The 25,487-nt window shown below is 35.9% G+C and overlaps 1 protein-coding gene across 3 annotated transcripts; it reads right to left on the reverse strand.

Moving 5' to 3' along the window:
- Positions 1-565: 565 nt before the first annotated feature.
- LOC126824875 (galactoside 2-alpha-L-fucosyltransferase Sec1) lies at positions 566-25,131 on the reverse strand. Of its 3 annotated transcripts, XM_050554309.1 has the most exons (3): positions 6,581-6,622; positions 3,140-3,914; positions 566-3,100 (listed from the first exon to the last, which is right to left on the reverse strand). In XM_050554309.1, exons 2-3 carry the CDS (start codon positions 3,870-3,872, stop codon positions 2,910-2,912), a joined length of 924 nt encoding a protein of 307 aa, XP_050410266.1. In that variant the 5' UTR covers positions 3,873-3,914; positions 6,581-6,622; the 3' UTR covers positions 566-2,909. The 3 variants fall into 3 exon arrangements, with proteins under 3 accessions (XP_050410266.1, XP_050410255.1, XP_050410242.1); XM_050554298.1 differs by lacking the exon at positions 6,581-6,622 and adding an exon at positions 25,115-25,131 and having other exon boundaries at positions 566-3,914; XM_050554285.1 differs by having other exon boundaries at positions 566-3,914.
- Between the last annotated feature and the right edge of the window lie 356 nt (positions 25,132-25,487).

Genomic DNA, 25,487 nt, shown 5'->3' on the forward strand with positions numbered 1-25,487 from the left:
GGACTTTGGTACATGTAAATACATGCAATCGTTAATGCTAGGTTCCCACTATTAGGATTTGTGCTACGTCTGAAATCATGGTTTTAATCGTGGAGTAATCGTGGTGTTCGTATCAGGTCTTATGTTGATCGTATTGAAACGTATCCAAACATATCTGCACATACCAGATCTTGAACTCAATAGGGACAATACTATCGTAACACTTAGCATGATTGTGGGAAGCTAGCATTAGTTGCTTCAAGAACACATTTCATGTTATTTCAACTTAAACACATATATGTACAGTTGGCACTATAAAGTAGTGGATTATACACACACAAAACAAAATTAAACTAAAAGAGGCATTATGTAAGATTTATATCAAGATCTGACCGTTCTTGCTAAAATAGTTCAAAATAATAGATAAAGAAAAATGAATATAATCCAAATTTCAGCCAAAATACATTTTTCTGAGTGAATTTATAAAGTTTCGATAAGAAATAGTCTATATTTTCACGATTGTTTTCAATTTTCAGTCCTTCAATCGTCAGTCACAGAGAGTGACACCATACATAATGCATCTTACATAATGCATCAGGCGCTGTTTGTATTTTAGAGGAGAGCCAAAAAAAGCTCCCCAAATCAACAAATTAAAAATATCACTCCCCTGAAAAAAGCTCTCCCAGTTTCGATAAGAGAGATAAATGGGGTTTAACGTCCACTCGACACAAATTAGGTCATTTTGGGACTAATATATGGTTTAATTTTATTTCAATAATTAGGGGTCTTTAAAAGTGGGAGGAAACCGGAGGACCCGGAGAAAACCCACGAGGTTGGACAGGCAGCCCTACTCCTTGTCACGTACAACGGGGGATTCAAAACCCTGCCAGTTGACTCAATGACAGGCCTTATGATACAGCGCGCATGTGCTAACCATTCGGCCACCCAACCCCCCAGTTTCGATAAGAAGAGTAATTTAGAAATTAAGGAGAGTGATTAGTTGTGTGTATGAGAAATGGTTCTGAAGATCAAAACTGCATGTTAGGGGGTCATTCCCAGTTTCATAAATGATAATACCCCCCCCCCCCAACCCCCCATGACTTTGTAAAGGAGAGCAATTTTCAATTTTAAGGAGAGGGAGAAAAACCTCCACTCAGTCTACATTCAGGTGAGCGTCGGACGCTCGAGGGCAATCGCTCACCTTTTAAAAACAATGAATGATGCATACTTAAATACATGAAACATATTTAAACTAAAATACAAATATGGCTATGGGGATTACAAAATCGCAATTTTACTAGTCATCTGAAACTACAAATCAATTTACGACAATCTCCATTTCTCAAAAATTGTACATATTATATTTATTTCATGTAAGCCATGGGGGTACTCGATTGAACTTTCCAGAATTGAATTATCCCAATCCCAAGAATAGTGACAATTGAGTGAAAAGGGGGATTCGAGCTACAATGCATGTGTCATGATCTGCACAAGGAAATATCTCAACCAATCATGACATCTGAAACATATTTGTTGTGTTTATTTACATCATAATTCTACTCACACCACCTCAGTCGTCGGGACTGACAGAACTGTGTCAGGACTGAATTTAGCTTAACATGATTGCAATTCTTTGAATTTAGGACATTCTGGACTGGCAATCGAAATGAAATGGGGTTTAACATCCTACTGTTCTGCTCCGAACTGGGCTAATGAAGACGCGGCATATGCCATACAGTGTGTTATGAGGGAAATTTTGCCTGGACAGTGGCACTACGGTCTACTCTTATATCGAATTCCAACTGTCAAGGGATCTTTTACGTGCATGCCAATGTGTACACGGGACCTTGGTTTTTCGTCTTCATTAGCCCAGCATAGGAGCAGAACAGTGGGACATTAAACCCAATTTCATTTCATTTGTGCTTATTACTGGGCGATGTTCCAACTAGACAATGATGATAATGACTAGAGAAATAAGCAGTAATTCTATTCCAGGGAGAGAGAGGGATGGGGTTTAACGTCCACTCGACACAAACTAGGTCATTTTGGGACTAACACATGGTTCAATTTTATTTCAATAATTCGCTTGCACATAGGGGTCTTTAGCCATGGGAGGAAATAGGTTGGATAGGCGACCCTACTCCTTGTCAAGTACAAACGGAGAATAGAAACCAAATGACATTCAGAGACTTCTATACCAGAGAAGAAAACCTACAAGGTTGGACAGGCTACCCTACTCCTTGTCACATACAAGCTGGGAACCGAAACCATGCCACTTGACTCAATGACAGACCTTGTGATTTAATGTGTTAAGCCTCTAGAACATCCACACACCTCCCACACCCCATAAATATTAACGCTTGTCCAATAAACAGACTGCATTCTAGTTTAAAGCTACATTATGGGAGATTAGATAAAGAGCTGGCAGTTCTCACTATAATAGTCAAAAACTAGATAATGTAAAGGCAATTTGCTGAAAATTTCAGTCAAATTGATCCACTATGAACCGAGAGGTAAGCGATGAAATTTCGGCCTAGCCTCAATCATCATTACTAAAGTCGGTACGATAAAAAACATAGTCTTGATTATCCGTTTCATGAATAAATCATGAAGGAAAGTTGAGCAGGAAATGGGATCATAACCCAGTAAATATTGCAGGCTAGCGATGACGTTGAGAGTTGATTATGGTCTGGATAAGTTAATTAATATCTAATTAATAATTTAGATAACATTTCAGGCCTACAGAAAGATCTGAAATAGGCAGATTTAGCTCTTGCATAATGTATGTTTAATTTATCTAGATAAGGCCTCTGGTTTGTAGTTTAAATACACAAGCAAAATTGCATTTTGTAATTCGTGTATGTGGATATAGGGTCGGTGGAATTAAAGGACAATATTTGTGTCAGTCATTATCACATATTGTCCTTATATTATAAAGGCACCCAATGTGGAGGATAGTAGTCCGCTCGGACTGTCATATTAGCTATTTTTGTTCCTGGTTCTGGAAACAGATGATAGTAAACAACATCTCCCCCGGAAAGATAAGCCACCCACCAGGAAAATGTTCCGGAGGTTATTACTGTATGGTTACATTTGATCATCACAGCCAAATCAAGCGACACTTGATCCGGAGTGTTGTGAGAATAATACACGTCCGGACCTTGATCCAAATTATCTTCAGCCCAGTAAACATCATTGCTGATCATAATAAATAAAATATTTGAATATTTCCGACGAAAATAATTCATCGCTTTGTAATAATACGAAACGGGGGCTGCTGTAAATCCCTTGGACCTTTGCCGCACAAAGTCTCCTCTCCGCACATGAACTCCTATAATAAATGCACCCTGTTTTTTCTTTAAGGCAACTGCATCTCTTATAAATTGATCGGCTGCTTGAGAAATATCATCATGGAAGACAAAATGTTTCGTAATTAATTCTTTTCGAACATTTTCAAAATATTTCCACGATTGAAAATAACCATCGATGTACGTATTGTATGGACCTAAATGTTCTGTGTGTCGATCGTAGGATGCGACCATTTTTTCTTCATAATATTTATAATCTCCGAGATCCCCTAAATTTCCGACTTGCGCAGGCAGATTGAAAAATTCCCACAAATAGTTATCAGCGGATATCACTGGTAATAAATTATTACGTCGACTCACTCCAATTAAAGTAGCATAACAAAACATATTATTTCCAGTTCGTCCCTTAAATGAAACCATCAATTTTGGAATGTTGGCCTGTGACTTTAAAATTGGTTTTTGATTCAGGTGACGACGTTTGATTTTTGATTTAAATGGATCTATGTAAAGGTAGAGTAGTATCACCAACACCAATAAAAACATATAAAACAGTTGTTTTTTTCGAAGGAAGACTGCCATGGTCATGTTTCACTGTCTTACGTGCTGACTTTCCACTTGATCACCATTCTGAAAAATATAGGGAAAAAATTAAATTCAGATAAAATGACAAAAATTAGGTTTATTAATTGAAGTGTATAGGTACCTTAAAATTTATTTTTACCAAGAGACAGTTAAAGTAAAATATAAAGAAGTTAAGATGGCCGTCACAGAATGAGAACCATTAAAGTTGTCTGACATTTGAACACAGAACTGTCAAGGATTAAGATGCGAAGATATCATAAAAGTCATGAGAGATCCCAGCCAAGCACTATCGCTGTACAATATTGCTCCATGAAGGGAACAATGATTTACTATGGACAAATGAATACTAATAGCAAGACGAGAAGATTTAAAGTTTTCATGAATGAGCTAAAATTCAATTTATGGTCAAAATGGTCAAAATATATGGGTCAATAGATTTCCCCAAAACTACCAAAAACAGCTTTAATTACCCAAAACAACCTGTGTTTTGAATAAAACAACACAATTTATTGGGTTTATTTTTTTCATTTTCTATGTATAGATGATTAACATTCCCGTAACTTTCATATTTTTTAATAGTTCTGAAAAATAAACGGAAATAAATATACATGTATTGCAAAGATAATACATTTTAAAAAACATTAATTTTTCTTTGATAAAAATACCATGCATGCCTTTATGGGCATTATGCCCATTACTCTATAAATCTAACCCATTATTGACTGTCAACAGTCGTTCATTCTTTGCGCTTAACTTCCACTTCCATCAAGGGTGATATCACAAACAAATGAATATTGGTAGGTGTACTCTATGGTTTCGGGTGCCATTTTGTAATGAACAAATAAAAACATACCCCACAACAAAATGTGGAAGTAATTAATAAAGGCTGATACAACCGACAAAATAATTTCAAAAACGTGTAAAATGTACTAAACAGACGTAAACATCTGAGGATCAATTTGAACTGTTCAAGTATTTCACCAAACCTTTATATTTTTTTCAAAAACTGAATATTAATCACTTTACATACATTCATATTATCGGTACATTAATATGTGCTTTTAGAACCATTTTTGTCTATTTCGAGGTTAAATAAAAATAGAGTTGTACGCTCTTTAAAATTGTAACTTTTTTGTATCAAAATTTCACCTCAAAATGCGATTTCCAAGCAAGTCTGGAAGTTGCATCCAAGGGACATAACTCGTGTATTTGCATGAAATCACTTGCGTCTTGCTTGGAAATTGTATTTTGAGGGACATTTTTTAAAAACAAAAGCATCATGAATTTAAATCAAAAATGTCAATTTGGCATAAAGAAGAGAATATTATCAAACATAGATATAAATTATTATACGAGTTGAAATAATGGTGGATTTGGGCGTCTAGATTAAGCATGGTGCATGGACCTTTAATAGATGTATTATAAGGTCCATGGAGTTCATCCAGATATTCCGATATTCCTGTGTTGCAGGATGGAGGGCCTGACAAAGGACAGCTGTCTAGTCGTTCAGATGGGACGAAAAACCGAGGTCCGGTGTATGCATTGGCGTGTCCATGTAAAAGATCCCCCTTGACAGTTAGAATTCCATATAAGAGTCGGCCGTAGTGTCACTGTCCGGGCAAAATTTCCCTCCTATTATCATAGGACACTGTACAGTGTATGTGTATGGCGTAGGCCTATGCCCATCTTCATTAGCTACGAGAACGTAACTAAAAACGCTGAGATATACTGATGTGCTTGTTTTTAGCTACGATCGGATGCCTTTAGTCCCAAGTGGCAAACTCAATTTCTTTATTAATGTATGTACCATCTTAAAAATAAGTTAATTTTATACTATTAGTACTTATTACACATACATAGTCCAATCTACTGAAACAACATTCATTTATCAGCAAATATTGACAATGAAGTAAATCAAGCATTGTTTTTATCAAAATTGATTCGGACGTTCATAATTACCCCGTAATACCTACTGTGCAACTCTGATCAGATGGGTACTTTAATTGGCTATTGCACACGAGGCCCCGCCTTTATGTGTTACAGACGTAAATTTAAAATGTCGGAAAAAGCAATCTACTGTCGCTTTGATTTAACAAGAGGGGATTTGTACCCGTTTCAGGTAGGATTATATACTTAACTGTAGTTGGGTGTGGCAGAAATATTATAAATAACAATTAAAAAAAATTAATAACCAATCGTTGTTTTGATTAAAAATATTGTCAATTTTGTTTACAAATGCCGGGTGTGAATCGCTCCCGCATGTGCTACATTGAAGGTAATGGCATCATCTCTTATCTCGAAACACGGAGGGTTGAGAGATTAAGGTTTGTTATCTAGTCTTCATTAGCCCAGTTCGGAGTAGAACAGTAGGACGTTAAATTTTAAACCTCATTTCATTTGTAAGGTCCATGGTTTATTGTATTGTATTACATCATCAGTGTCATCTTTGATTATGTGATGCTAAAATCACACTTCTAGCTAGACAATAAAATACTTTTTGCCCAATAATAATACCAACCAATGGCAATAAATTATAAATTAGATACGGTACCGGTACTGTAGTAATTAGAATAAAATTTTGTTTAGTTATAACTTCCAGTGAACAGTATGTTCCGTTGATTCAAGGATGTTTTTAGTATGATTATTGGCAGTATTTAAATAGAAACACATGTTTAAAATATATATATATATATATAACCAGACAACTTTACCAGCAAAATTTAGGTCTGTAACCATTGTCATTGTTATTGTTGTTATCGACCCTGTTTCAAGGGAGATAACATTCGGCAAACCTCGGCGGATTCCGGTACCTCCCGTTAAGGCCCATGCACACGGTGCGACTTGTAGTAACTACTTGTAGTATCGACATGTAGTATCGTATATAAATGAGTTGATACGACTTGGAATCTCGCGATAATCTGGTCTTGTCTTAGCATAATGGCGTCTTCAAGCGACGAAGAGACGCTGGCTATTATATTGCTCTTGATGGGTGCGCGTCGCGTTCATGTTTACCAACAACAAAGGGAGAGAACTCGTGTTTGTACTAATATTCGACGTCTCTGATTGGTCAATTTCATACGATCTGTTGACTCAAATAGGGAAGTTTCTATTTCGCTCAACTCGCTTTCATCTGGTTGGGAGCTTGTAAAAGTTGGTACGACTAGCGAGATCACGCTGCATCTCGGGTCGATACTACAAGTCGCACCGTGAGAATGGGCCTTTAGATTCGTAAAATCTGCCGAGGTTTGCCGAATGGGGAGATAAAAGATGAACAATTAGGGCGTACTCGATTGAACGTCCCGAAAAAAGTGACAATCGAATGAAAATGGGTACTTCGGGCTACAACGCATGCGTCGACTGAATATATTATAAATATCTCTTCCAACCATGCAGCCGAATTTGTCTACGATATCACCTTAGGTGGAAGTGGACGTAAAACCCCAGAAACGAACGAACGATGCAGCCGAACTTGTCTACGATATCAACTTAGGTGGAAGTGGACGTAAAACTCTAGAAACGAACGAACCATGCAGCCGAAACCTGTTCGTCGTGTTTAATTACATAACAAATTTATCTATTCGGGACGTTCCGGTGTGATAGTTTGAGTTGACTCCTGGTGTGTGTTTTCTCCTGGGCAATTGCGCATGTCCGAAACTGATGTTTGCCTTAACAACGAAACTATATCTACTTCCTGCGGTGCGAGTTTGTTCCTGGTCAGTACAGGAAAAAGTATATCATGTACTTGATTAAGAGTTTTGTCATTAATAAACATACTTGTTATCGTGATTAGCTGTTGTTTTAGATAGTTACATAGATAGATTTTATTACATAAAACACCCTTTTCGGGCAGCATGTAAATTATACATTACAGTCAGCATGCTAAATACATTATAAAGTGGATGAAAAATAGTGATGAGTAGTTACACGATCAACGGATCTAAGTTGATTGGCTTGAAATTGATACTTCTATCGTTCGTGATTTGTTACCGTTGTTTTTTTTTAGTGATTAGTCGTTCTTCACACGCACGATCAGTGGAAACCATACAAATTGATGATTGGCTTGAAATTATCAATTAATTCACCTCCAAAGGAAGATTAAGGCCTTTGATATTTCGTGGCTTCATTTATCACAAATATAAAAGTATGGAATTTCTTATTCCGATTTCTTTAACATAAATATAAATTTATTATACCATCCCATACATTCAAACATGCATGTAGACAGCCCAAATACAAGAGAAAATGTTCGCATTGTGGACGGGTATATATACTAAATAATAATAATAAAGATCGTCAATTTGCATCCTCTCTTGGTGGTAATACTGTAAATATCGGTACATAATAGTCTATATATTGATTTGACCATAAGAAAATCTTAGGGGAAATCCTATCACGAGGAGTCAATGCACACCGCGACTGTAACGGTGTGAGTTGACTCCTACAACTGCGCATGCGCCAAACGGGCATCACACACAAGGAACCATCTGAAACTGCCACACCGGACTGTGAATCGAGCATCCATTAACTATCTTTAGGGGGATGCTCGATTAAACGTTCGGGAATTGAATTCTGTCAAACCCCAAAAATAGTGACAATCGAGTGAAAATGGGATTTTGGGCTAGAACGCATGCGCTGACTGCATGAGAAAATAATTATCTCCAACAACCACGACAGCATCTTCATTAGGTCTAATTTACGTCAGGATTCTACTCACACCACCTCCGTTGTCGGTACTGACAACTGAATTCCGCGTCACTCGATTGCAATTCCGTCAATTCGGAGCGTTCTGGACTGACAATCGAGCATCCCCAATGTCTTCACAGGTCGATGATTATCATCACACCAATACTAGACCGCGCGCTCCCACTGTTGACTTCCGGTAGTGGGTGAAAGTAAGTAAGTCAACTAGTTTCTGATGTCAACACATGGACATGCTCTCGATAAATAAGACCTAATTAGACTTGATTTTAATAGGAAATTTTAATCAAGAATGAATATGTACGGTTCTTGAATCTTCTGTTTATTTAACAAATGATAAAATTGTAGATGGCTAAATATGGATTCATAATAAAGTAATGAAAGGCCGAGATGGGCAACCTTTCACGTCTGAAGAAGACTGAAGTAAAATCTTTTAAAATGTAAAAAGATTATCATTAATAATAATAATAATTTTATTTATTCTGTATGCATATCATACGATGTATAAATACAGATAACACTTGAACATATTGAGAATGATTGTTCAAGCAATTATATAGAATTTATTAATGAATAATGAAAAGATGGATAATTTTAACATAAGCCTAATAAATTAATTAATTTTTGGATATAGATATAAAAGTGATTTTTCAAGCAATTAAAAATAATTTAGTTTATGATTTCTGGACTTATAATTTCAACATAATAAATTATTTAATTTTTAGATAAAAATATATGACTATGAGTGATTTTTCAAGCAATTAAAAAGAATTTAGTGTATAATATATGGACGAATAGTTCTAACATAATACATTTTTGGATATAAAAATAAGAGTGATTTTTCACCTAATTAAAAAAAAAATAGTGTTTAAGGACGTATCATTTTAACATAATAAATTATTTAATTTTTTGGATATTCCAAGGGATTATAGAGAAATTAGTTAATAATAAATGGAAGGATAATTTTAACATAATAAATTGTTTAATTTTTGGATAACATAAATATAAGAGTTATTTTTCAAGTGATTATAATGAATTTAGTGCATTTTATATGAACGGATAATTTTTGTATCACCCGAATTATGTTATACATCGCATGCGCGAAGTAGATGTACCGGGTAAGAGTTTTTTTCCATCCACTGGTGTGGGCTAGGATAAGGGTTAGGAATGGCCCAAGGTTAGGGTTAGGGCTAGCCCTGTCTACATCTCGAGACTCTGACGAAATCTGCAGGCCACAGCCCTTACCCTAACCTTTATCCTAACCTACAATCCACATATGACGTCATAACACATGGCTCCAGTGGATGGAAAAAAACGCTTACCGACGTACCGCAAGTGACTTCCGGTAGAATGCACGGCTATGAACTGATATTTATGAAGTTTTAACACGAAGACCGTATTTCTAACTTCCTTATTTCTATTTTTAATCATATGTATTTTTGTCACCTAACTGATTCTTCTGAACTATTTTGAAAGAAAAAAAAAAAGATGCATTCAAAATATTTTCGTAGCAAAAATAAAAATCTTGATATTGTATTCACAATAAAAAAGTTCCCCGGGATTTTGCAGCGTGGTTTCTTCCTGTCGGTAGTGCAGGGCGGAGGGCCTGGCAAAGAACAGTGTCTAGTTGTGTAGGTGCCCCCCCTCCCCCCCCCAAAAAAAACAAAACAAACCCACGTACACATTGGCGTGCACATCAAAGAACCATTCACATCTGGGATTCGATGAAGAAATGCCACTGCCCAGGGAAAATTCCCCCATACCACATTGCATAGCGTATGCCCATTTTCACTAGCCCGATTGGTGCAGAAAAGTAGGACGTTAAACCCCATTTCATTGACTCAATTGGTAGAAAATTTGATATGACATATTTTAAAAAAATAGAGAAAAAGTAACCATGAAAATATAATTTAAAGATACATTATGGGAGATTAGATCAAGAGCTGGCAGTTCTCACTATAATACACGTAGTTAAAAACTAGATACTGTAAGCGGAATTTGCTGAAAATTTCAGTCAAATTGATCCACTATGAACCGAGATTTTAGCGATTGAATTTTCGGCCTAGCCTCGATCATCATTACTAAAGTCGGTAGGATAAAAAACATAGTCTAGATTATCCATTACTAAAGTCGGTAGGATAAAAAACATAGTCTCGATTATCCATTTCATGATTAAATTATGAATGGAAGTCGAACAGCAAATTGGGACCTAATCCAACAAACATCATAGGATAGCGATGCCATCGAGAGTTGATTATGGTCTGGATAAGTTAATTAATGTCTAATTAAATTTAGATAACATTTCAGGCCTAAAGAAAGACCTGCAATAGGCCCATTTAGCTCTTGCATAATGTATGTTTAAAATGAATGAATGCTATTATGGGCTTATTAAATTGTATATAATCGTAAAACATAAACATATATGGAATGGGGTTTAACATCTTGTCAATACATACAATACTTCAGTATTTCTTTAGGGTAACATGTGGTAATCTTTATTCTATGACTGTTTGTAAAATGCAAGGAAGGAGAATTTTGCCCGGACAGCGTCTATCAGTCCATGCTTCTTCGATTTTGAACTGGCAAGGGTTCTTTTAAGTACATACGTACAGGTTTCTTTTTTTGTTAGAACAATATTACTAACAAATATTTACACAACAATAAGATACCGGTACATAAAAAAAGAACTCCTTTATTCATTTTTAATAATTACAGATATTAACAAAGAATAACCCAATACATAAAAAAAAACTTCTTTATCAATACTTAAGCATCTTTTATTCGCCCACATTTTCATGTGGACGTATTGTCACGTATTATGCTGTTACCATTGTTCATCCGGACGTCTGTCGACATTGGTTTGTGGACACTCTACGGGTCACAATTGTTATCCGACTTAGATGAAGCTTACAATATTTGTTTATTTCCCAATTTGAAGTTGAAAATGATATTTTTGCCAATTTCTCAACTAGCAATAGTGAATTATAGGATTAATAGGATGATTCTTTAACAAGGTAGGACTGTTTATAGATACCGTCTATTTTAGGGCTTTATTTTAAATACATTTTAAAAATATAACTTAAAAATATGAAATTGTAACTTTAACTTGCATATAAAGTCTAAAGACACTATATCTGACTTGAAAGTATAACCAAGCATTATACGCATTTTAGCTATTGAACCTACTTTCTCGAATGTGTAATACCTCTTGACAATACACCAATACAACTGGATTTGAATGAGTATGATAATGTTTTCAATATTAAATCACGGCTTAGAAACTGACAGTGTTACCCATTCAAATGATTTTTTTTAAATGTTTACATTAAAATTTCAGTGTCCATCCATATCTTTTTAAAATACCGTTAGCACATTTGAAATTGGCTGAGACCATTTATGAAGGTCTGAATTGCTATAGAGAATTTCCATAGAAACTTAACTGAATTTTTCGACATATTGAATGAAGTTAATAAAAGCATATTTATTTTTTTATTTATTATTATACGGTATATCTAATGATGTTACAAGCAAACAGTTTTTCTTACAATCTAAAAAATAAATTTTAGCCACTAACATACTTTGGGGGTGGGGGTGGGGTCGCTATGAAGAAACCTTGAAGTAATATGGGGATGCTCGATTCACAGTCTGGAACGTCCCGAATTGGCAGAATTGCAATCGAGTGACGCGGAATTCAGCCCTGTCATAGTTCTGTCAGTCCCGACGACGGAGGTGGTGTGAGTAGAATTGTGACGTAATTAAACACGACGAACAGGTTTCGGCTGCATGGTTGGATGAGATATTTATATATCCAGTCGACGCATGCGTTGTAGCCCGAAGTACCCATTTTCACTCGATTGTCACTATTTTTGGGATTGAGAGAACTTAATTCCCGAACGTTCAATCGAGTACGCCCATTGATACACCAAAAACAAGTAGACCTGAGATAAAGCATGACGATCGTAGGCTTGTGGTAGTTGTGCAGACGACATTTTGTTCTTATTTTATTCTAAAGCTCACTGGACTCATACTCATTTCTTCAGGTTTTTATTTAACCGGAAGTAAGATGTGGTACATCTATTTCGCGCATGCGATGTATAACATAAACGACCAGTCGGACTTCCTTTCTATTATAGTGGAGTTCTATGATATGTATTTGCACATAAATCACATAAATCCAGAATGCCTACGGTCCATCCTTTGCCGCTATCTCGACATGCGTTAAGAGTACAATCTTACTCGCTTTTTACTACTAAGATTGTACTCTCTGCGCATGACAGGACCAATGACACTCGGCAAACCTCGGCAGATTCCATTACTCTACATCTAGCCTCGGTTGTCAAACTGTACGCAGCGATCCATCTACGTCATACGTCATTATGATCACTTCCCCAGTTAGCCGGCATTTAAAACGCCCACGTGATCATTTTGGGGCGGGACTTATCGACCGGACTACAGCTTTGTGTACACAACAGAGTAAAAATAACCCGAGCACGCACGTGTTTTATGTAAACACATGTCTTTAGCAAAATGTCAACTTCTGCCAATCTGGTAAAAACGATATATAATATGTACTAGTGGGTAATATTGCAATACATTCTTTGCCATTGTAAACTGTCTTTAGAGTTTCAATCTGTTTATCTTTCAAAACAAGGTTAGATACTCCTAAATTTGTCTTCGCAAACAAAACCGCCTCTGTGAAATTACCTTTTATGGGCGCCGCCATATTGAATAATTAGAGGACTATTTTGTGATTCGGCTTTGATTAGTTTGACATCTTTCATACACACAGCGGCTAAATAAACATATTTAATTTCATTCAATATGACAATAGAAGAGAAATAAATACTTCTAAAAATTACTAAAAGCACATTCAGTGTTTTCTACTAAAATCGTCGATGTAGGAATTAAATTGTCTGGTAATTAGCTTAGGGCCTGTTATCAGGCGGAGCTAGCTGTAGACAGGCAGCCTAAGTTTGGGATGCCTCGGTTGTATGACAGTAAGTGATATGTACATACGCCTATACAATTGCGATGCGGCATCGGTTTACTTATAAGGAAAACTTGCCGCTTTTAAAAAGAAGTTATCAAAATTGCGTCGTTCGAAGCGTGTGTAGAATTTTCAGTGCAAAGTTGTCCTTGTTTGAAGAAAATCGGAAAAACTTGAAAGAAAAACAGCTTCAGACTTTAACAATACAAATCATTTCTTCTCCAACCCGTGTTACAAATTCAACTTCTACGTTATTTATCATGTCATTGTATCTGCCCCAAACCATATTATTGAAACTAAAGTGCCATGTTATTCTATATCAGACCACTTTCCAACTTGTTTTACTTGGTCCAAAAGAGGAGTAAAGATCCACCAAACAAAACATATATATACATGTATGTTGCAAACAGATCTTTTCGTTGAAGATAATTACATGCATGACTTACGCTTAGTTAACTTTGAAAATATTTATCTGATAAATAACCCAACAGATGCTCTTCAAATTTAGTATGAATTAGAAACACCAATAATTGATCACCATGCCCCTATCAGAACTAGACGTGTTAAGAGTGCTATCAAACCTCAATGGCTCACTAGTGAAATTTTGAATTTAATGCGACAGTGTGATTTCCATAAAAGTAAGAAAAACGATACCGAATATAAAAAATGTCGAAATCGTTTAAAAACAATGTTTAATCAATCTAAATCAAAGTAACTCCAGGATCTGGTCGGAGATAACAAAATTCTAAACAAATATGGAATGCATTAAACTCAGCAGCTAACAAAAGTAATATCAATCGCCACGTACCACTGGACAGCAATATGGTTGATGACTTCTTCTCTAACGTAGCCGATAAAATACTCAATGCCCATACAGATAATACCCCTAGTAATATAAGGTTTGGTGATAATAATTTAAAAACCTATGTAAACTCTTGAAGTACCCAATGGCGTTTCTTTCAAAATTCCGTTTATGAAAACAACTAATGTGGTTAATTCCCTACAAAAATTAGATGTTTCCATGGCAGTCGGTCTTGATTCAATAAATCCACTTTTTCTCCGCTTAGGTCCTATTTAGCTTTCTGCTAATCTCACGCACATTTTTTATTTTGTCAATAAATCATAACCTGTATCCTTCTTTATTTAAACAAGCTAAAGTTATTCCACTTCATAAAGGCGGTACCAAAGATGACCCCAATAATTATAGGCCGATATCAATTCTTCCAAATATATCAAAAATTCTTGAGAGACATGTTCAAAAACATCTTAACAATTATTTAAATAAGTATCAACTTTTATATAGTAATCAATCTGGTTGCCGTACACCTAGCTCTTGTCAAACAGCCTTAACACATATTACTGAAAACACATATTAACAACAATCTCCTTTGTGGAGCAATATTCTTTGTCTTTACTCTTGACTTAGTAAATTCTTATTGACAAGTGTAAAAATTTTAAATTTTCTAGAAAATAAATTCTCTTTCTATAATCATAGCCTACTTAAAAAAACCCAAACAGAAGTCAGTGCACGTCTGTTAATGGCATATTATCTGAGATTAAACCTATTTATCACGGTGTACCCCAAGGATCAATATTGGGACCCATATTATTTAATATTTTTATAAATGATTTACCTTTATACCTATCCGCTAAAACGGACCTCTTTGCGGATGACACAACCATCTACACATCTGGGTCTACTGTCAAAGAGTTGGAACACAAACTTCAACTTGACGCCAATATAGTATAAGCCTGGTGTGAGAAAAACCATCACTATAAACCTCAGAATGCCTCGTTCGGCATTTTTGTCCAAACGTGGCAAAAATGTGCTTATAAAATTTTTGCCACAATTTTGCAACGTTGTAACGTGGTAAAAACAAAATGCCACGTTTGTCTGGAGTTCCAAACCGTAATTTTTTTTTAAATTGCCATGTTTTTGGAACGAGGTATTTTGACCAGAACGACGCTGTTCACAAGGTTGGATACCTGATTTTTCTAAAGGGTTGGGGGTGGGGTTCAGTCAAACCAAAGTTTCGTCGAGCGTATCGAGGACATCATAACATTATTTGGTGACACTTTCAAGCGATTATGTAAAGAAAAAAACCACAAGGCAAAGTCGACTAGAAATGACATTCGTTGCATAAAAGAGTTTGTTACATTCTTTGTTGCAGTTTCATATGTTCACACATTATTTCCAACAAAGAGATGTGAGAAATGAAAAACAGCCAAGTTCTTTGTTGCAGTTTCATATGTTCACACAATATTTCCAACGGAAAACAGCCAAGTTCAAAGCGAAGCGAACTCACTTATTGTTTTTTTAGGCCTTTGAATATTATTAATTAAAAATATGCTGTTCCTTTTTTTATATAATAAACGATATTATATTTAATATATCTCATAAAATGTTATGTAATTGGCACTCAGGTGTATGTATAAAAATTGCAAAAGCAATTAAATTAAAATCCATCGAAAAATGAAATAGACACAATTTATGTTTATATAATGACATGCAAAGCGGGGCGATGCAAGCAACTATATTAAAAATGATAATTACATTTTCATCCTTCAGGTGACCGGCCTACGTCTGGATTCTTATATAAAGGGTCGATCTGGACTATATTTTGGAGAATAAAACTGCTTAATTTTGTGTTAAAAGCCATTAAAATCTTCTACCTTGGACCGAGCAACTAACTCAATATACATGATACGTTTTCATCTTAAACCCGTCGTTTATTATATAAAAACAGGAAGAGCATATTTGGTTTGGGTGAACCCCACCCCCAACCCTTTTGAAAAATCGTGTATCCAACCTTGTGATCAGCCTCGTTCTGGACAAAATACCTCGTTCCAAAAACATGGCAATTTAAAAAAAATACGTTTTGGAACTCCAGACAAACGTGGCATTTTGTTTTTACCATTATGGCAAAAATTTTAATACGTTTTTGCCACGTTTGGACAAAAATGTCGAACGAGGCATTTTGAGGTGTATATATGAGATTAAATATATCAAAGGCAAAAACTATGCAAATTACGACGCAACAAAAAAAGAAATATCCTCCCTGCTGCTACTTTGAATATTAAATTACGTAATGAACGATTAGAAGCCGTCTACTCGGTAAAAATATTGGGTGTTTTTCTCGATCATAATCTAACTTGGAAAGATCATATCGGATATATCTCTAAAAATTACTTATTTGACCTCTTACCTTATTATCAAACTCCTTATAATCATCTTAACAATAAACTTACTACTCTCAAGCCATCCATTAATATAGTTAAAAGCAGTGAGCATACGCTGTAAAGGACCAAAAACTATGGAATTCGTTGCCCCCCTCTTTAAAAACTTTAAATAACTTGAATCTTTTCATGAAAATACCTTTCCTTTACCTTAAATCTACTCCAAATATATTATCCTAAAAAAGCCCCCCCCCCCCTATATTTCTTATGCATGTATTTGCACATGTATTCTGTATATCTCCATATTATAAGCATGTACATGTTGTACATTTGTTGATACGTGATATATCTATATATTCGAACTTTCTGTTTTATGAACTCGCATATATACTTAAATTAATCTTTTAAGTGATTTGTATATATTTTCCTCTATTGTAAATTATTGTGGTGTGTTATTTAATGCATCAGTCTATATCTTTTGTAATATATTTTCTATGAAGGGCAGGATGTTAGAAAGGCTATTATAGCCTAATCTTCAACCCTTCACAAATAAAGTCATTATTATTATTATTAAATACTAGCAGGATACCCGGCTTCGATCGGGGGTCATAACCCCGAACCCGGAAGTCGTAGACTAACGCCTCCTGGCCTATGTTACTTCCCGGTCCGAGCTACCCCTATACCCCAAATTTCAGACTCGGGGCAGACCTAGTGTAGCCGCTAGCAGGATACTGGGCTTCGCTCGGGGGTCATAACCCCGAAACAGGAAGTGGTAGACTAACGCCACCTGGCCTATGTTACTTCCCGGTCCGAGCTTCCCCTATACCCCAAATTTCAGACTCGGGGCAGACCTAGTGTAGCCGCCAACCCCGAACAGACAGACAGACAAACGACAATCACAAATATTAGTATACTAGCAGGATACCCGGCTTCGCTCGGGGGTCATAACTCCGAAACCGGGATTGGTAGACTAACGCCACCTGGCCTATGTTACTCCCCGGTCCGAGCTACCCCTATACCCCAAATTTCAGACTCGGGGCAGACCTAGTGTAGCCGCCAATCCCGAACAGACCGGCTTCGCTCGGGGGTCATAACTCCGAAACCGGAAGTGGTAGACTAACGCCACCTGGCCTATGTTACTCCCCGGTCCGAGCTACTCCTATACCCCAAATTTCAGACTCGGGGCAGACCTAGTGTAGCCGCCAACCTCGAACAGACTGGCTTCGCTCGGGGGTCATAACTCCGAAACCGGAAGTGGTAGACTAACGCCACCTGGCCTATGTTACTCTCCGGTCCGAGCAGACAGACAGACAGACAAACGACAGTCACAAATATATATATAGATATATAGAAGATTTGTATGATAAAACATCGTCATGGGCAACGCCGTTAGTAGAGGGGATGCCATATAAGATCAGGTCAATTGTAACATTTTTGTTAAGGTGGTGTAGATTATTTGTTAGAATTGTTCTTGGGGCAGAGTAGGCTGGACACATGAAAAAATAATGGTAATTATCTTCGTCTGCAGAATTACACCTAGGGCACACTTTTGTTTCACTAATAAAATGGTAGAATAAGTGATTGTTTAAGTTACTAGCTTTATTTCTTAATTGGCAGTGGATGATATTTTCTTTCCTATTTCAAGTATTATAATATAGTAGTGGTCTAATTAAAGGATACGCATGCGAAAGCCCAATTTGAATGTACTTAACTTTTGTGAGGTTTTAATATTTTCAGATAAGTTGTTCCAAAGTTTAATTTTGCAGGGAAAGAAACTATTAGAATATGAACTGGTTTTACAAAATGGTAGATTGAGGTTCAGATTTTCCTTTCGAAGGTTATAATTTGATACTGACGGTTCTTATATCGAATTCTAACTGTGAATGGATTTTTTACGTGCATGCCAATGTATACACGGGACCTCGGTTTTTCGTCTCATCTGTACGACTAGACAGCTGTCCTTGTCAGGCTCTCCGTCCTGCATGAACTCCATGGACCTTATAATACATCTATTAAAGGTCCATTAATAGACAAATCTTATGCACCATGCTTAATCTAGACACAGTTGCACGATTTACCCAAATCTACCCAAATCCACCATTATTTCAACTCATATAATAGAGAGAGAGAAATGGGGTTTAACGTCCACTCGACACAAACTGGGTCATTTCGGGACTAACATATGGTTCAATTTTATTTCAACAATTCGCTTGCGCGTAGGGGTCTTTAGCAGTGGGAGGAAACCGGAGGACCCGGAGAAGACCCACGAGGTTGGACAGGCGACCCTATTCCTTGTCACGTACAACCGGGGAATCGAAACCACGCCAGTTGACTCAATGACCGACCGTATGATACAGAGTGCGCTAACCATTCGGCCATCCAACCCCAAACTCGTATAATAATTTATATCTATGTTTGATAATAGAAATAAATTATTATATTGACATTTTTAATTTAAATTCATAATGCTTTTGTTTTTAAAAAATGTCCCTCAAAATGCAATTTCCAAGCAAGAAGCAAGCGATTTCATGCAAATACACGAGTTATGTCCCTTGGTTGCAGCTTCCAAACTTGCATGGAAATCGCATTTTGAGGGGGAATTTTGACAGAAAAACGTTACAATTTTAAAGAGCGTACGACTCTATTTTTATTTAACTTTGAAATAGACAAAAATAGTTCTAAAAGCACATATTAATGTACCGATAATATGAATGTATGTAAAGTGATTAATATTCAGTTTTTGAAAAAAATATAAAGGTTTGGTGAAATACTTGAACAGTTCAAATTGATCCTCAGATGTTTAGTGCATTCTACACGTTTTTGAAATTATTTTGTCGTTTGTGAATCATCCTTTACTAATTCCTACCACATTGTGTTGTAGGACATGTTTTTATTTGTTCATTACAAAGTGGCACCCGAAACCATAGAGTACACAACACGTGGACTGATTAAAAATGTTAATTGTGACTTAAATATTAGAGGGGTTTGGATGGCCGAATGGTTAGCACGTGCGCGCTGTATCATACGGTCTGTCATTGAGTCAACTGGCGGGGTTTCGATTCCCCCGTTGTACGTGACAAGGAGGTGGTCGCCTGTCCAACCTGATGGGTTTTCTCCGGATCCTCCGGTTTCCTCCCACTGCTAAAGACCCCTACGCGCAAGCGAATGATTGAAATAAAGTTGAACTATGTGTTAGTCCCGATATGACCTAGTTTGTGTCGAGTGGACGTTAAACCCCACCTCTCTCTCTCTCTTAAATATTGGGTATTGGGATCCTCCTTTAGTTTAATTTGTGTGTCAAGTTCAAATAGTATGTAAAATATTGAGTTAGAGACTTAGCTCCTTTAAATTAAAAATGACAATTTAGGATAAACAATGGTATATTATCGAATATTGATATAAATTATATTATCGAATATTGATATAAATTATTGTGATCTGAGTTAAAATAATGGTGGATTTGATTACTACTTCCAAATTTGCTTGGAAATCGCATTTTAAGGGGCATCTTGACACAAAAACATTACAATTGTAAATTAAAAACGACAATTTGTCATAAACAATATTATCAAATATCAATATACATGATTGTCTTATAAGTTGAAATAATGGTAGATTTGGGTGAGTTTGGGTAAATCGTGTTACCCATCTAGAGAGTCAGAAAATTATTTCACTTCAGATTATTTTCCAAATTCATTTAGACCTACCAATATTCATTTGTTTGCGATATCACCCTTGATGGAAGTGGTATTTTTATCAAAGAAAAATTAATCTTTAAAATGTATTATCTTTGCAATATATTTATTTCCGGGGTTTTTTTTCATAACTATTAAAAAATATATTAAAGTTACGGGAATGTTAATACGGAAGCGTAATAGGGCCACATATTTTTTTTTATTATTCTATTTTCAATTTTTCAAGTTACTAACTTGAATTTTCAAGATACTAACTTGAATTTTCAAGATACTAACTTGAATTTTCAAGATACTAACTTGAATTTTAGCTCATTCGTGAAAACTTTAAATCTTCTCTTGTCTTGCTATTTGTATTCATTTGTTCATGTCTCGAAGTAAATCATCGTTGCCTTCATGGAGCAATACTCTACAGCGATAGTGCTCGACTGGGATCTCGCATGGCATTTTATGATATCTTCGCTATTTAATCTTTCCATTTTTGACACCAGTATCAAATTTAACAGTTCTGTGTTCAAATGTCAGACAACTTTAATGGTTCTCATTCTGTGACGGCCATCTTAACTTCTTTATATTTTACTTTAACTGTCTCTTGGTAAAAATAAATTTTAAGGTACCGATAAACTTCAATTAATAAACCTAATTTTTGTCATTTTATCTGAATTTAATTTTGTCCCTATATTTTTCAGAATGGTGATCAAGTGGAAAGTCAGCACGTAAGACAGTGAAACATGACCATGGCAGTCTTCCTTCGAAAAAAAAACTGTTTTATATGTTTTTATTGGTGTTGGTGATACTACTCTACCTTTACATAGATCCATTTAAATCAAAAATCAAACGTCGTCACCTGAATCAAAAACCGATTTTAAAGTCACAGGCCAACATTCCAAAATTGATGGTTTCATTTAAGGGACGAACTGGAAATAATATGTTTTGTTATGCTACTTTAATTGGAGTGAGTCGACGTAATAATTTATTACCAGTGATATCCGCTGATAACTATTTGTGGGAATTTTTCAATCTGCCTGCGCAAGTCGGAAATTTAGGGGATCTCGGAGATTATAAATATTATGAAGAAAAAATGGTCGCATCCTACGATCGACACACAGAACATTTAGGTCCATACAATACGTACATCGATGGTTATTTTCAATCGTGGAAATATTTTGAAAATGTTCGAAAAGAATTAATTACGAAACATTTTGTCTTCCATGATGATATTTCTCAAGCAGCCGATCAATTTATAAGAGATGCAGTTGCCTTAAAGAAAAAACAAGGTGCAGTTATTATAGGAGTTCATGTGCGGAGAGGAGACTTTGTGCGGCAAAGGTCCAAGGGATTTACAGCAGCCCCCGTTTCGTATTATTACAAAGCGATGAATTATTTTCTTCGGAAATATTCAAATATTTTATTTATTATGATCAGCAATGATGTTTACTGGGCTGAAGATAATTTGGATCAAGGTCCGGACGTGTATTATTCTCACAACACTCCGGATCAAGTGTCGCTTGATTTGGCTGTGATGATCAAATGTAACCATACAGTAATTACCTCCGGAACATTTTCCTGGTGGGTGGCTTATCTTTCCGGGGGGGATGTTGTTTACTATCATCTGTTTCCAGAACCAGGAACAAAAATAGCTAATATGACAGTCCGAGCGGACTACTATCCTCCACAATGGGTGCCTTTATAATTAAAGGACAATATTGGTGTCAGTCATTATCACATATGTGATAGAACTTGTTAAACACGTTCCAAATATAATTTTAACACTGAGATCATTGCTACGATAGATGAGAGGCGAATCAAGGTTTCAAAAATCGGTAGTGACGAACGCAAAAGGAAAACACGAGTTATCCCTCTATATAACTGAATGAAGTAAAGGGTGATAACAGATACACGGGCGAATTTCTGCTCACTAATAATTCCTTCGAAGACCAAAAGTTGTTATGTAAGACTGTAAGAGGATATCTGACAATTGACTGTCACTAGATAAGAAAAAAACGAGAAAAATAACAAAAGTCCGTACATTGCGATGTTTTTTAAGATATAGAATGAATAAAAACAAGGGAATGTATGGACTATTTTATTTTTCTCGTTTTCCCTGTTTTGGAACGTGTTTAACGAGTTCTATGACATATGTGATAATGACTGACACCAATATTGTTCTTTAATTCCACCGACCCTATCCACGTACACGAATTACAAAATGCAATTTTGCTTGTGTATTTAAACTACAAACCAGAAGCTTTATCCAGATAACTTAAGCATACATTATGCAAAAGCTAAAACTGCTTATTGCAGATCTTTCTTTAGGCCTGAAATGTTATCTAAATTATTAATTAGACATTAACTAACTTATCCAGGCCATAATCAACTCTCGATTGAATGGGATATCTCCGATATTAAATAGATTAGAACAGTTCAGCCATATTTTGATTTAAGCTAAAAATGGAGGAGCGAGACTTAGCTTCGAACAACGAGTACCGTGGTTGAAATTATTGCACACGTCTTGTCAAACCTTCAAAGGCCATTATCTTTGCTCGCAATAGAGTAATTTGAATGAAATTTTCAAATTATTCATTTTACATTATCTATTTTCGAACTATTATAGCAAGAATGGCTAGCTCTTTATCTAAATCTTACATAATGTATCTTTAATGTACTGCATCCCAAATCGGAATTTACCGAAAATTTTAATATTTAAAAACATCTGCAAATTAAGCTGAATTAACACCCCATCCCTATCAATGTAGATTATTAAGACAATTATGCACATGACAAGTCCGTAATCAACTTCCAAGACCATCAGATGGCTTAGATATTGAGTGAATTAGACAATGTCCTCCATATCTTCGTTAAGCGATAATATGGAAACCCACTCACGAAGACTACCTATTGGAGGCCTGAAAATCGAGACAATCGAGACAATTTAGGCTATGTATAAACTTCAAACATTCATAACTTCGCTCAAAATATAGTAATTTTACTTTAATTTTCAACATATTCTTTTTTCATTATCCATTTTTGAACTATTAGAGCAAGAATAGCCAGTCCTTTATCTAAATCTTACCTAATGCTTCTATAAGTAATTAGTGAATGACATTGAATGTTATTTTAAATATTAACCATCATTAGAATATTTTTGCTATCGTTATGTTAGCCTATTAGGATTAATTATCCCACATTTATTAACTACTATATATACCTTGTACATTTTCATCCATTTTAATATTTTTTATATAATATGTATGTGTTTATACGGAAGCGTAATAGGGCCACATATTTTTTTTTATTATTCTTTTTTTCAATTTTTCAAGTAAGTAACTTGAATTTTCAAGTTAGTAACTTGAATTTCCAAAAAGTAAACAAAAAAGAAACGTCAGTACGATTTCAAAATCAGAGAGGCACTTTAATCAAATTGTTCTAGAAATAGAAAACGACTTACTAAATGGATCAAAACAATTTTTTGTGAACTGTATGTTGACACATTAGTGATTAATTCATCACAATTCCAAGACATTACGAGAAGGTTTAGAGTCTGTACACAGTCTATACATCAGTATCTGGTGTGTCCACCGCGAGTGTCAATAACAGCAGCGCAGCGTCTGTACATGGAGTGGACCAGACGATTGATGAATGTCATTGGCACCTGGAACCACACTCCCAGAAAAGCCTGGCGCAATTCATTTGGTGTGTTTGGTCTTGGTACGACGTTATCAAGTCTCCTCTGAATTTCATCCCAAGAGAGAGTGAGAGAGAGAGAGAGAGACAGGGAGGGAGAGAGGGAGAGAGATATAGTTTAACGTCCCCTCATTTTGGGACTAACATGGTTCATTTTTATTTCTTTAGAAGTGGGAGGAAACCGGAGGACCCGGAAAAAACCCCACGAAGCATTTGGGCCATGGAGGATGAACCGTATCTATATACAACGTTCCGTGACCCTTCGGATAAGCGTGAGGCATGGTTAAATTTGGGGACAAGCATTGAGTTTATGAGAAGACGACTTCTATGAACTCGTATTAAAGTTGGCCAACATTCAAGTTTTCCTTTCGGATCAGCTATGGCTATTTTAGAAAGAGAGAGAGAGAGAGAGAGAGAGAGAGAGAGAGCGAGAGAGAGAGAGAGAGAGAGAGAGAGACCCACTCGACACAAACTGGGTCATTTTGGGACTAACATGGTTCAATTTTATTTCTATAGAAGTGGGAGGAAACCGGAGGACCCGGAGAGAGTTTAACATCCACTCGACACAAACTGGGTCATTTTGGGACTAACATGGTTCAATTTTTTCTCTTTAGAAGTGGGAGGAAACCGGAGGACCCGGAAAAACCCACGAGGTTGGACCGGCGAGCCTACCCCTTGTCACGTATAACCGGTGAATTTAAACCACGCCAGCTGACTCAATGACAGACCTTATATATTTGTGTCTATATATCGTCATTATGTGTTGTTAGTGGCTATAATGCACATCACTTCAGATTGCTATTGTATAAATAATCATTTAAACGTGCGATCATTTATCGACATATGTAATAGCGTTACTACATAAAATATCGCTGCTGTACTGAAGGGGTTTTATATTGTACATACATTTATTTATAAAATCATCAAACTGAAATGAATATTGTATACCCTGTGAAATATTCTGACAGAAACTTACGAGTTGTAAAATAAGGTATGTTCATACTTACCCCAAATCTGCTTTCTTCCACCACCGTCGTTGAATGACAATCTTGTGTGAAGACACATTTCTGATGACGTGTCTGGGTTAAGGCGAGAACAAAGTTAAACCGGGTGTAATAAAAAAACAATATAAATAGTGTAAACTGGTCGAATATAGCAGGCGATTACACTGTTAAAAATCGGGTGCAACCAAAAACTAAAACTATGAGTAGTCAAGCAGTAGTAGGAAGTTTTTTTTAATCCCTCCAAGTGCCTGTGGAGTAGTCTAAGATGTTGGAATATAGTAGTGTATAGATAACAAACCTCATCTCTCAACCCTCAGTGTTTCGAGATAAGAAATGGTGCTATTTAGTTCCACGTAGCTCAAAGCCCAACGCAAAT

The sequence above is a fragment of the Patella vulgata genome, chromosome 1, assembly GCF_932274485.2.
Source record: "Patella vulgata chromosome 1, xgPatVulg1.2, whole genome shotgun sequence".
Taxonomy (NCBI): domain Eukaryota; kingdom Metazoa; phylum Mollusca; class Gastropoda; family Patellidae; genus Patella; species Patella vulgata.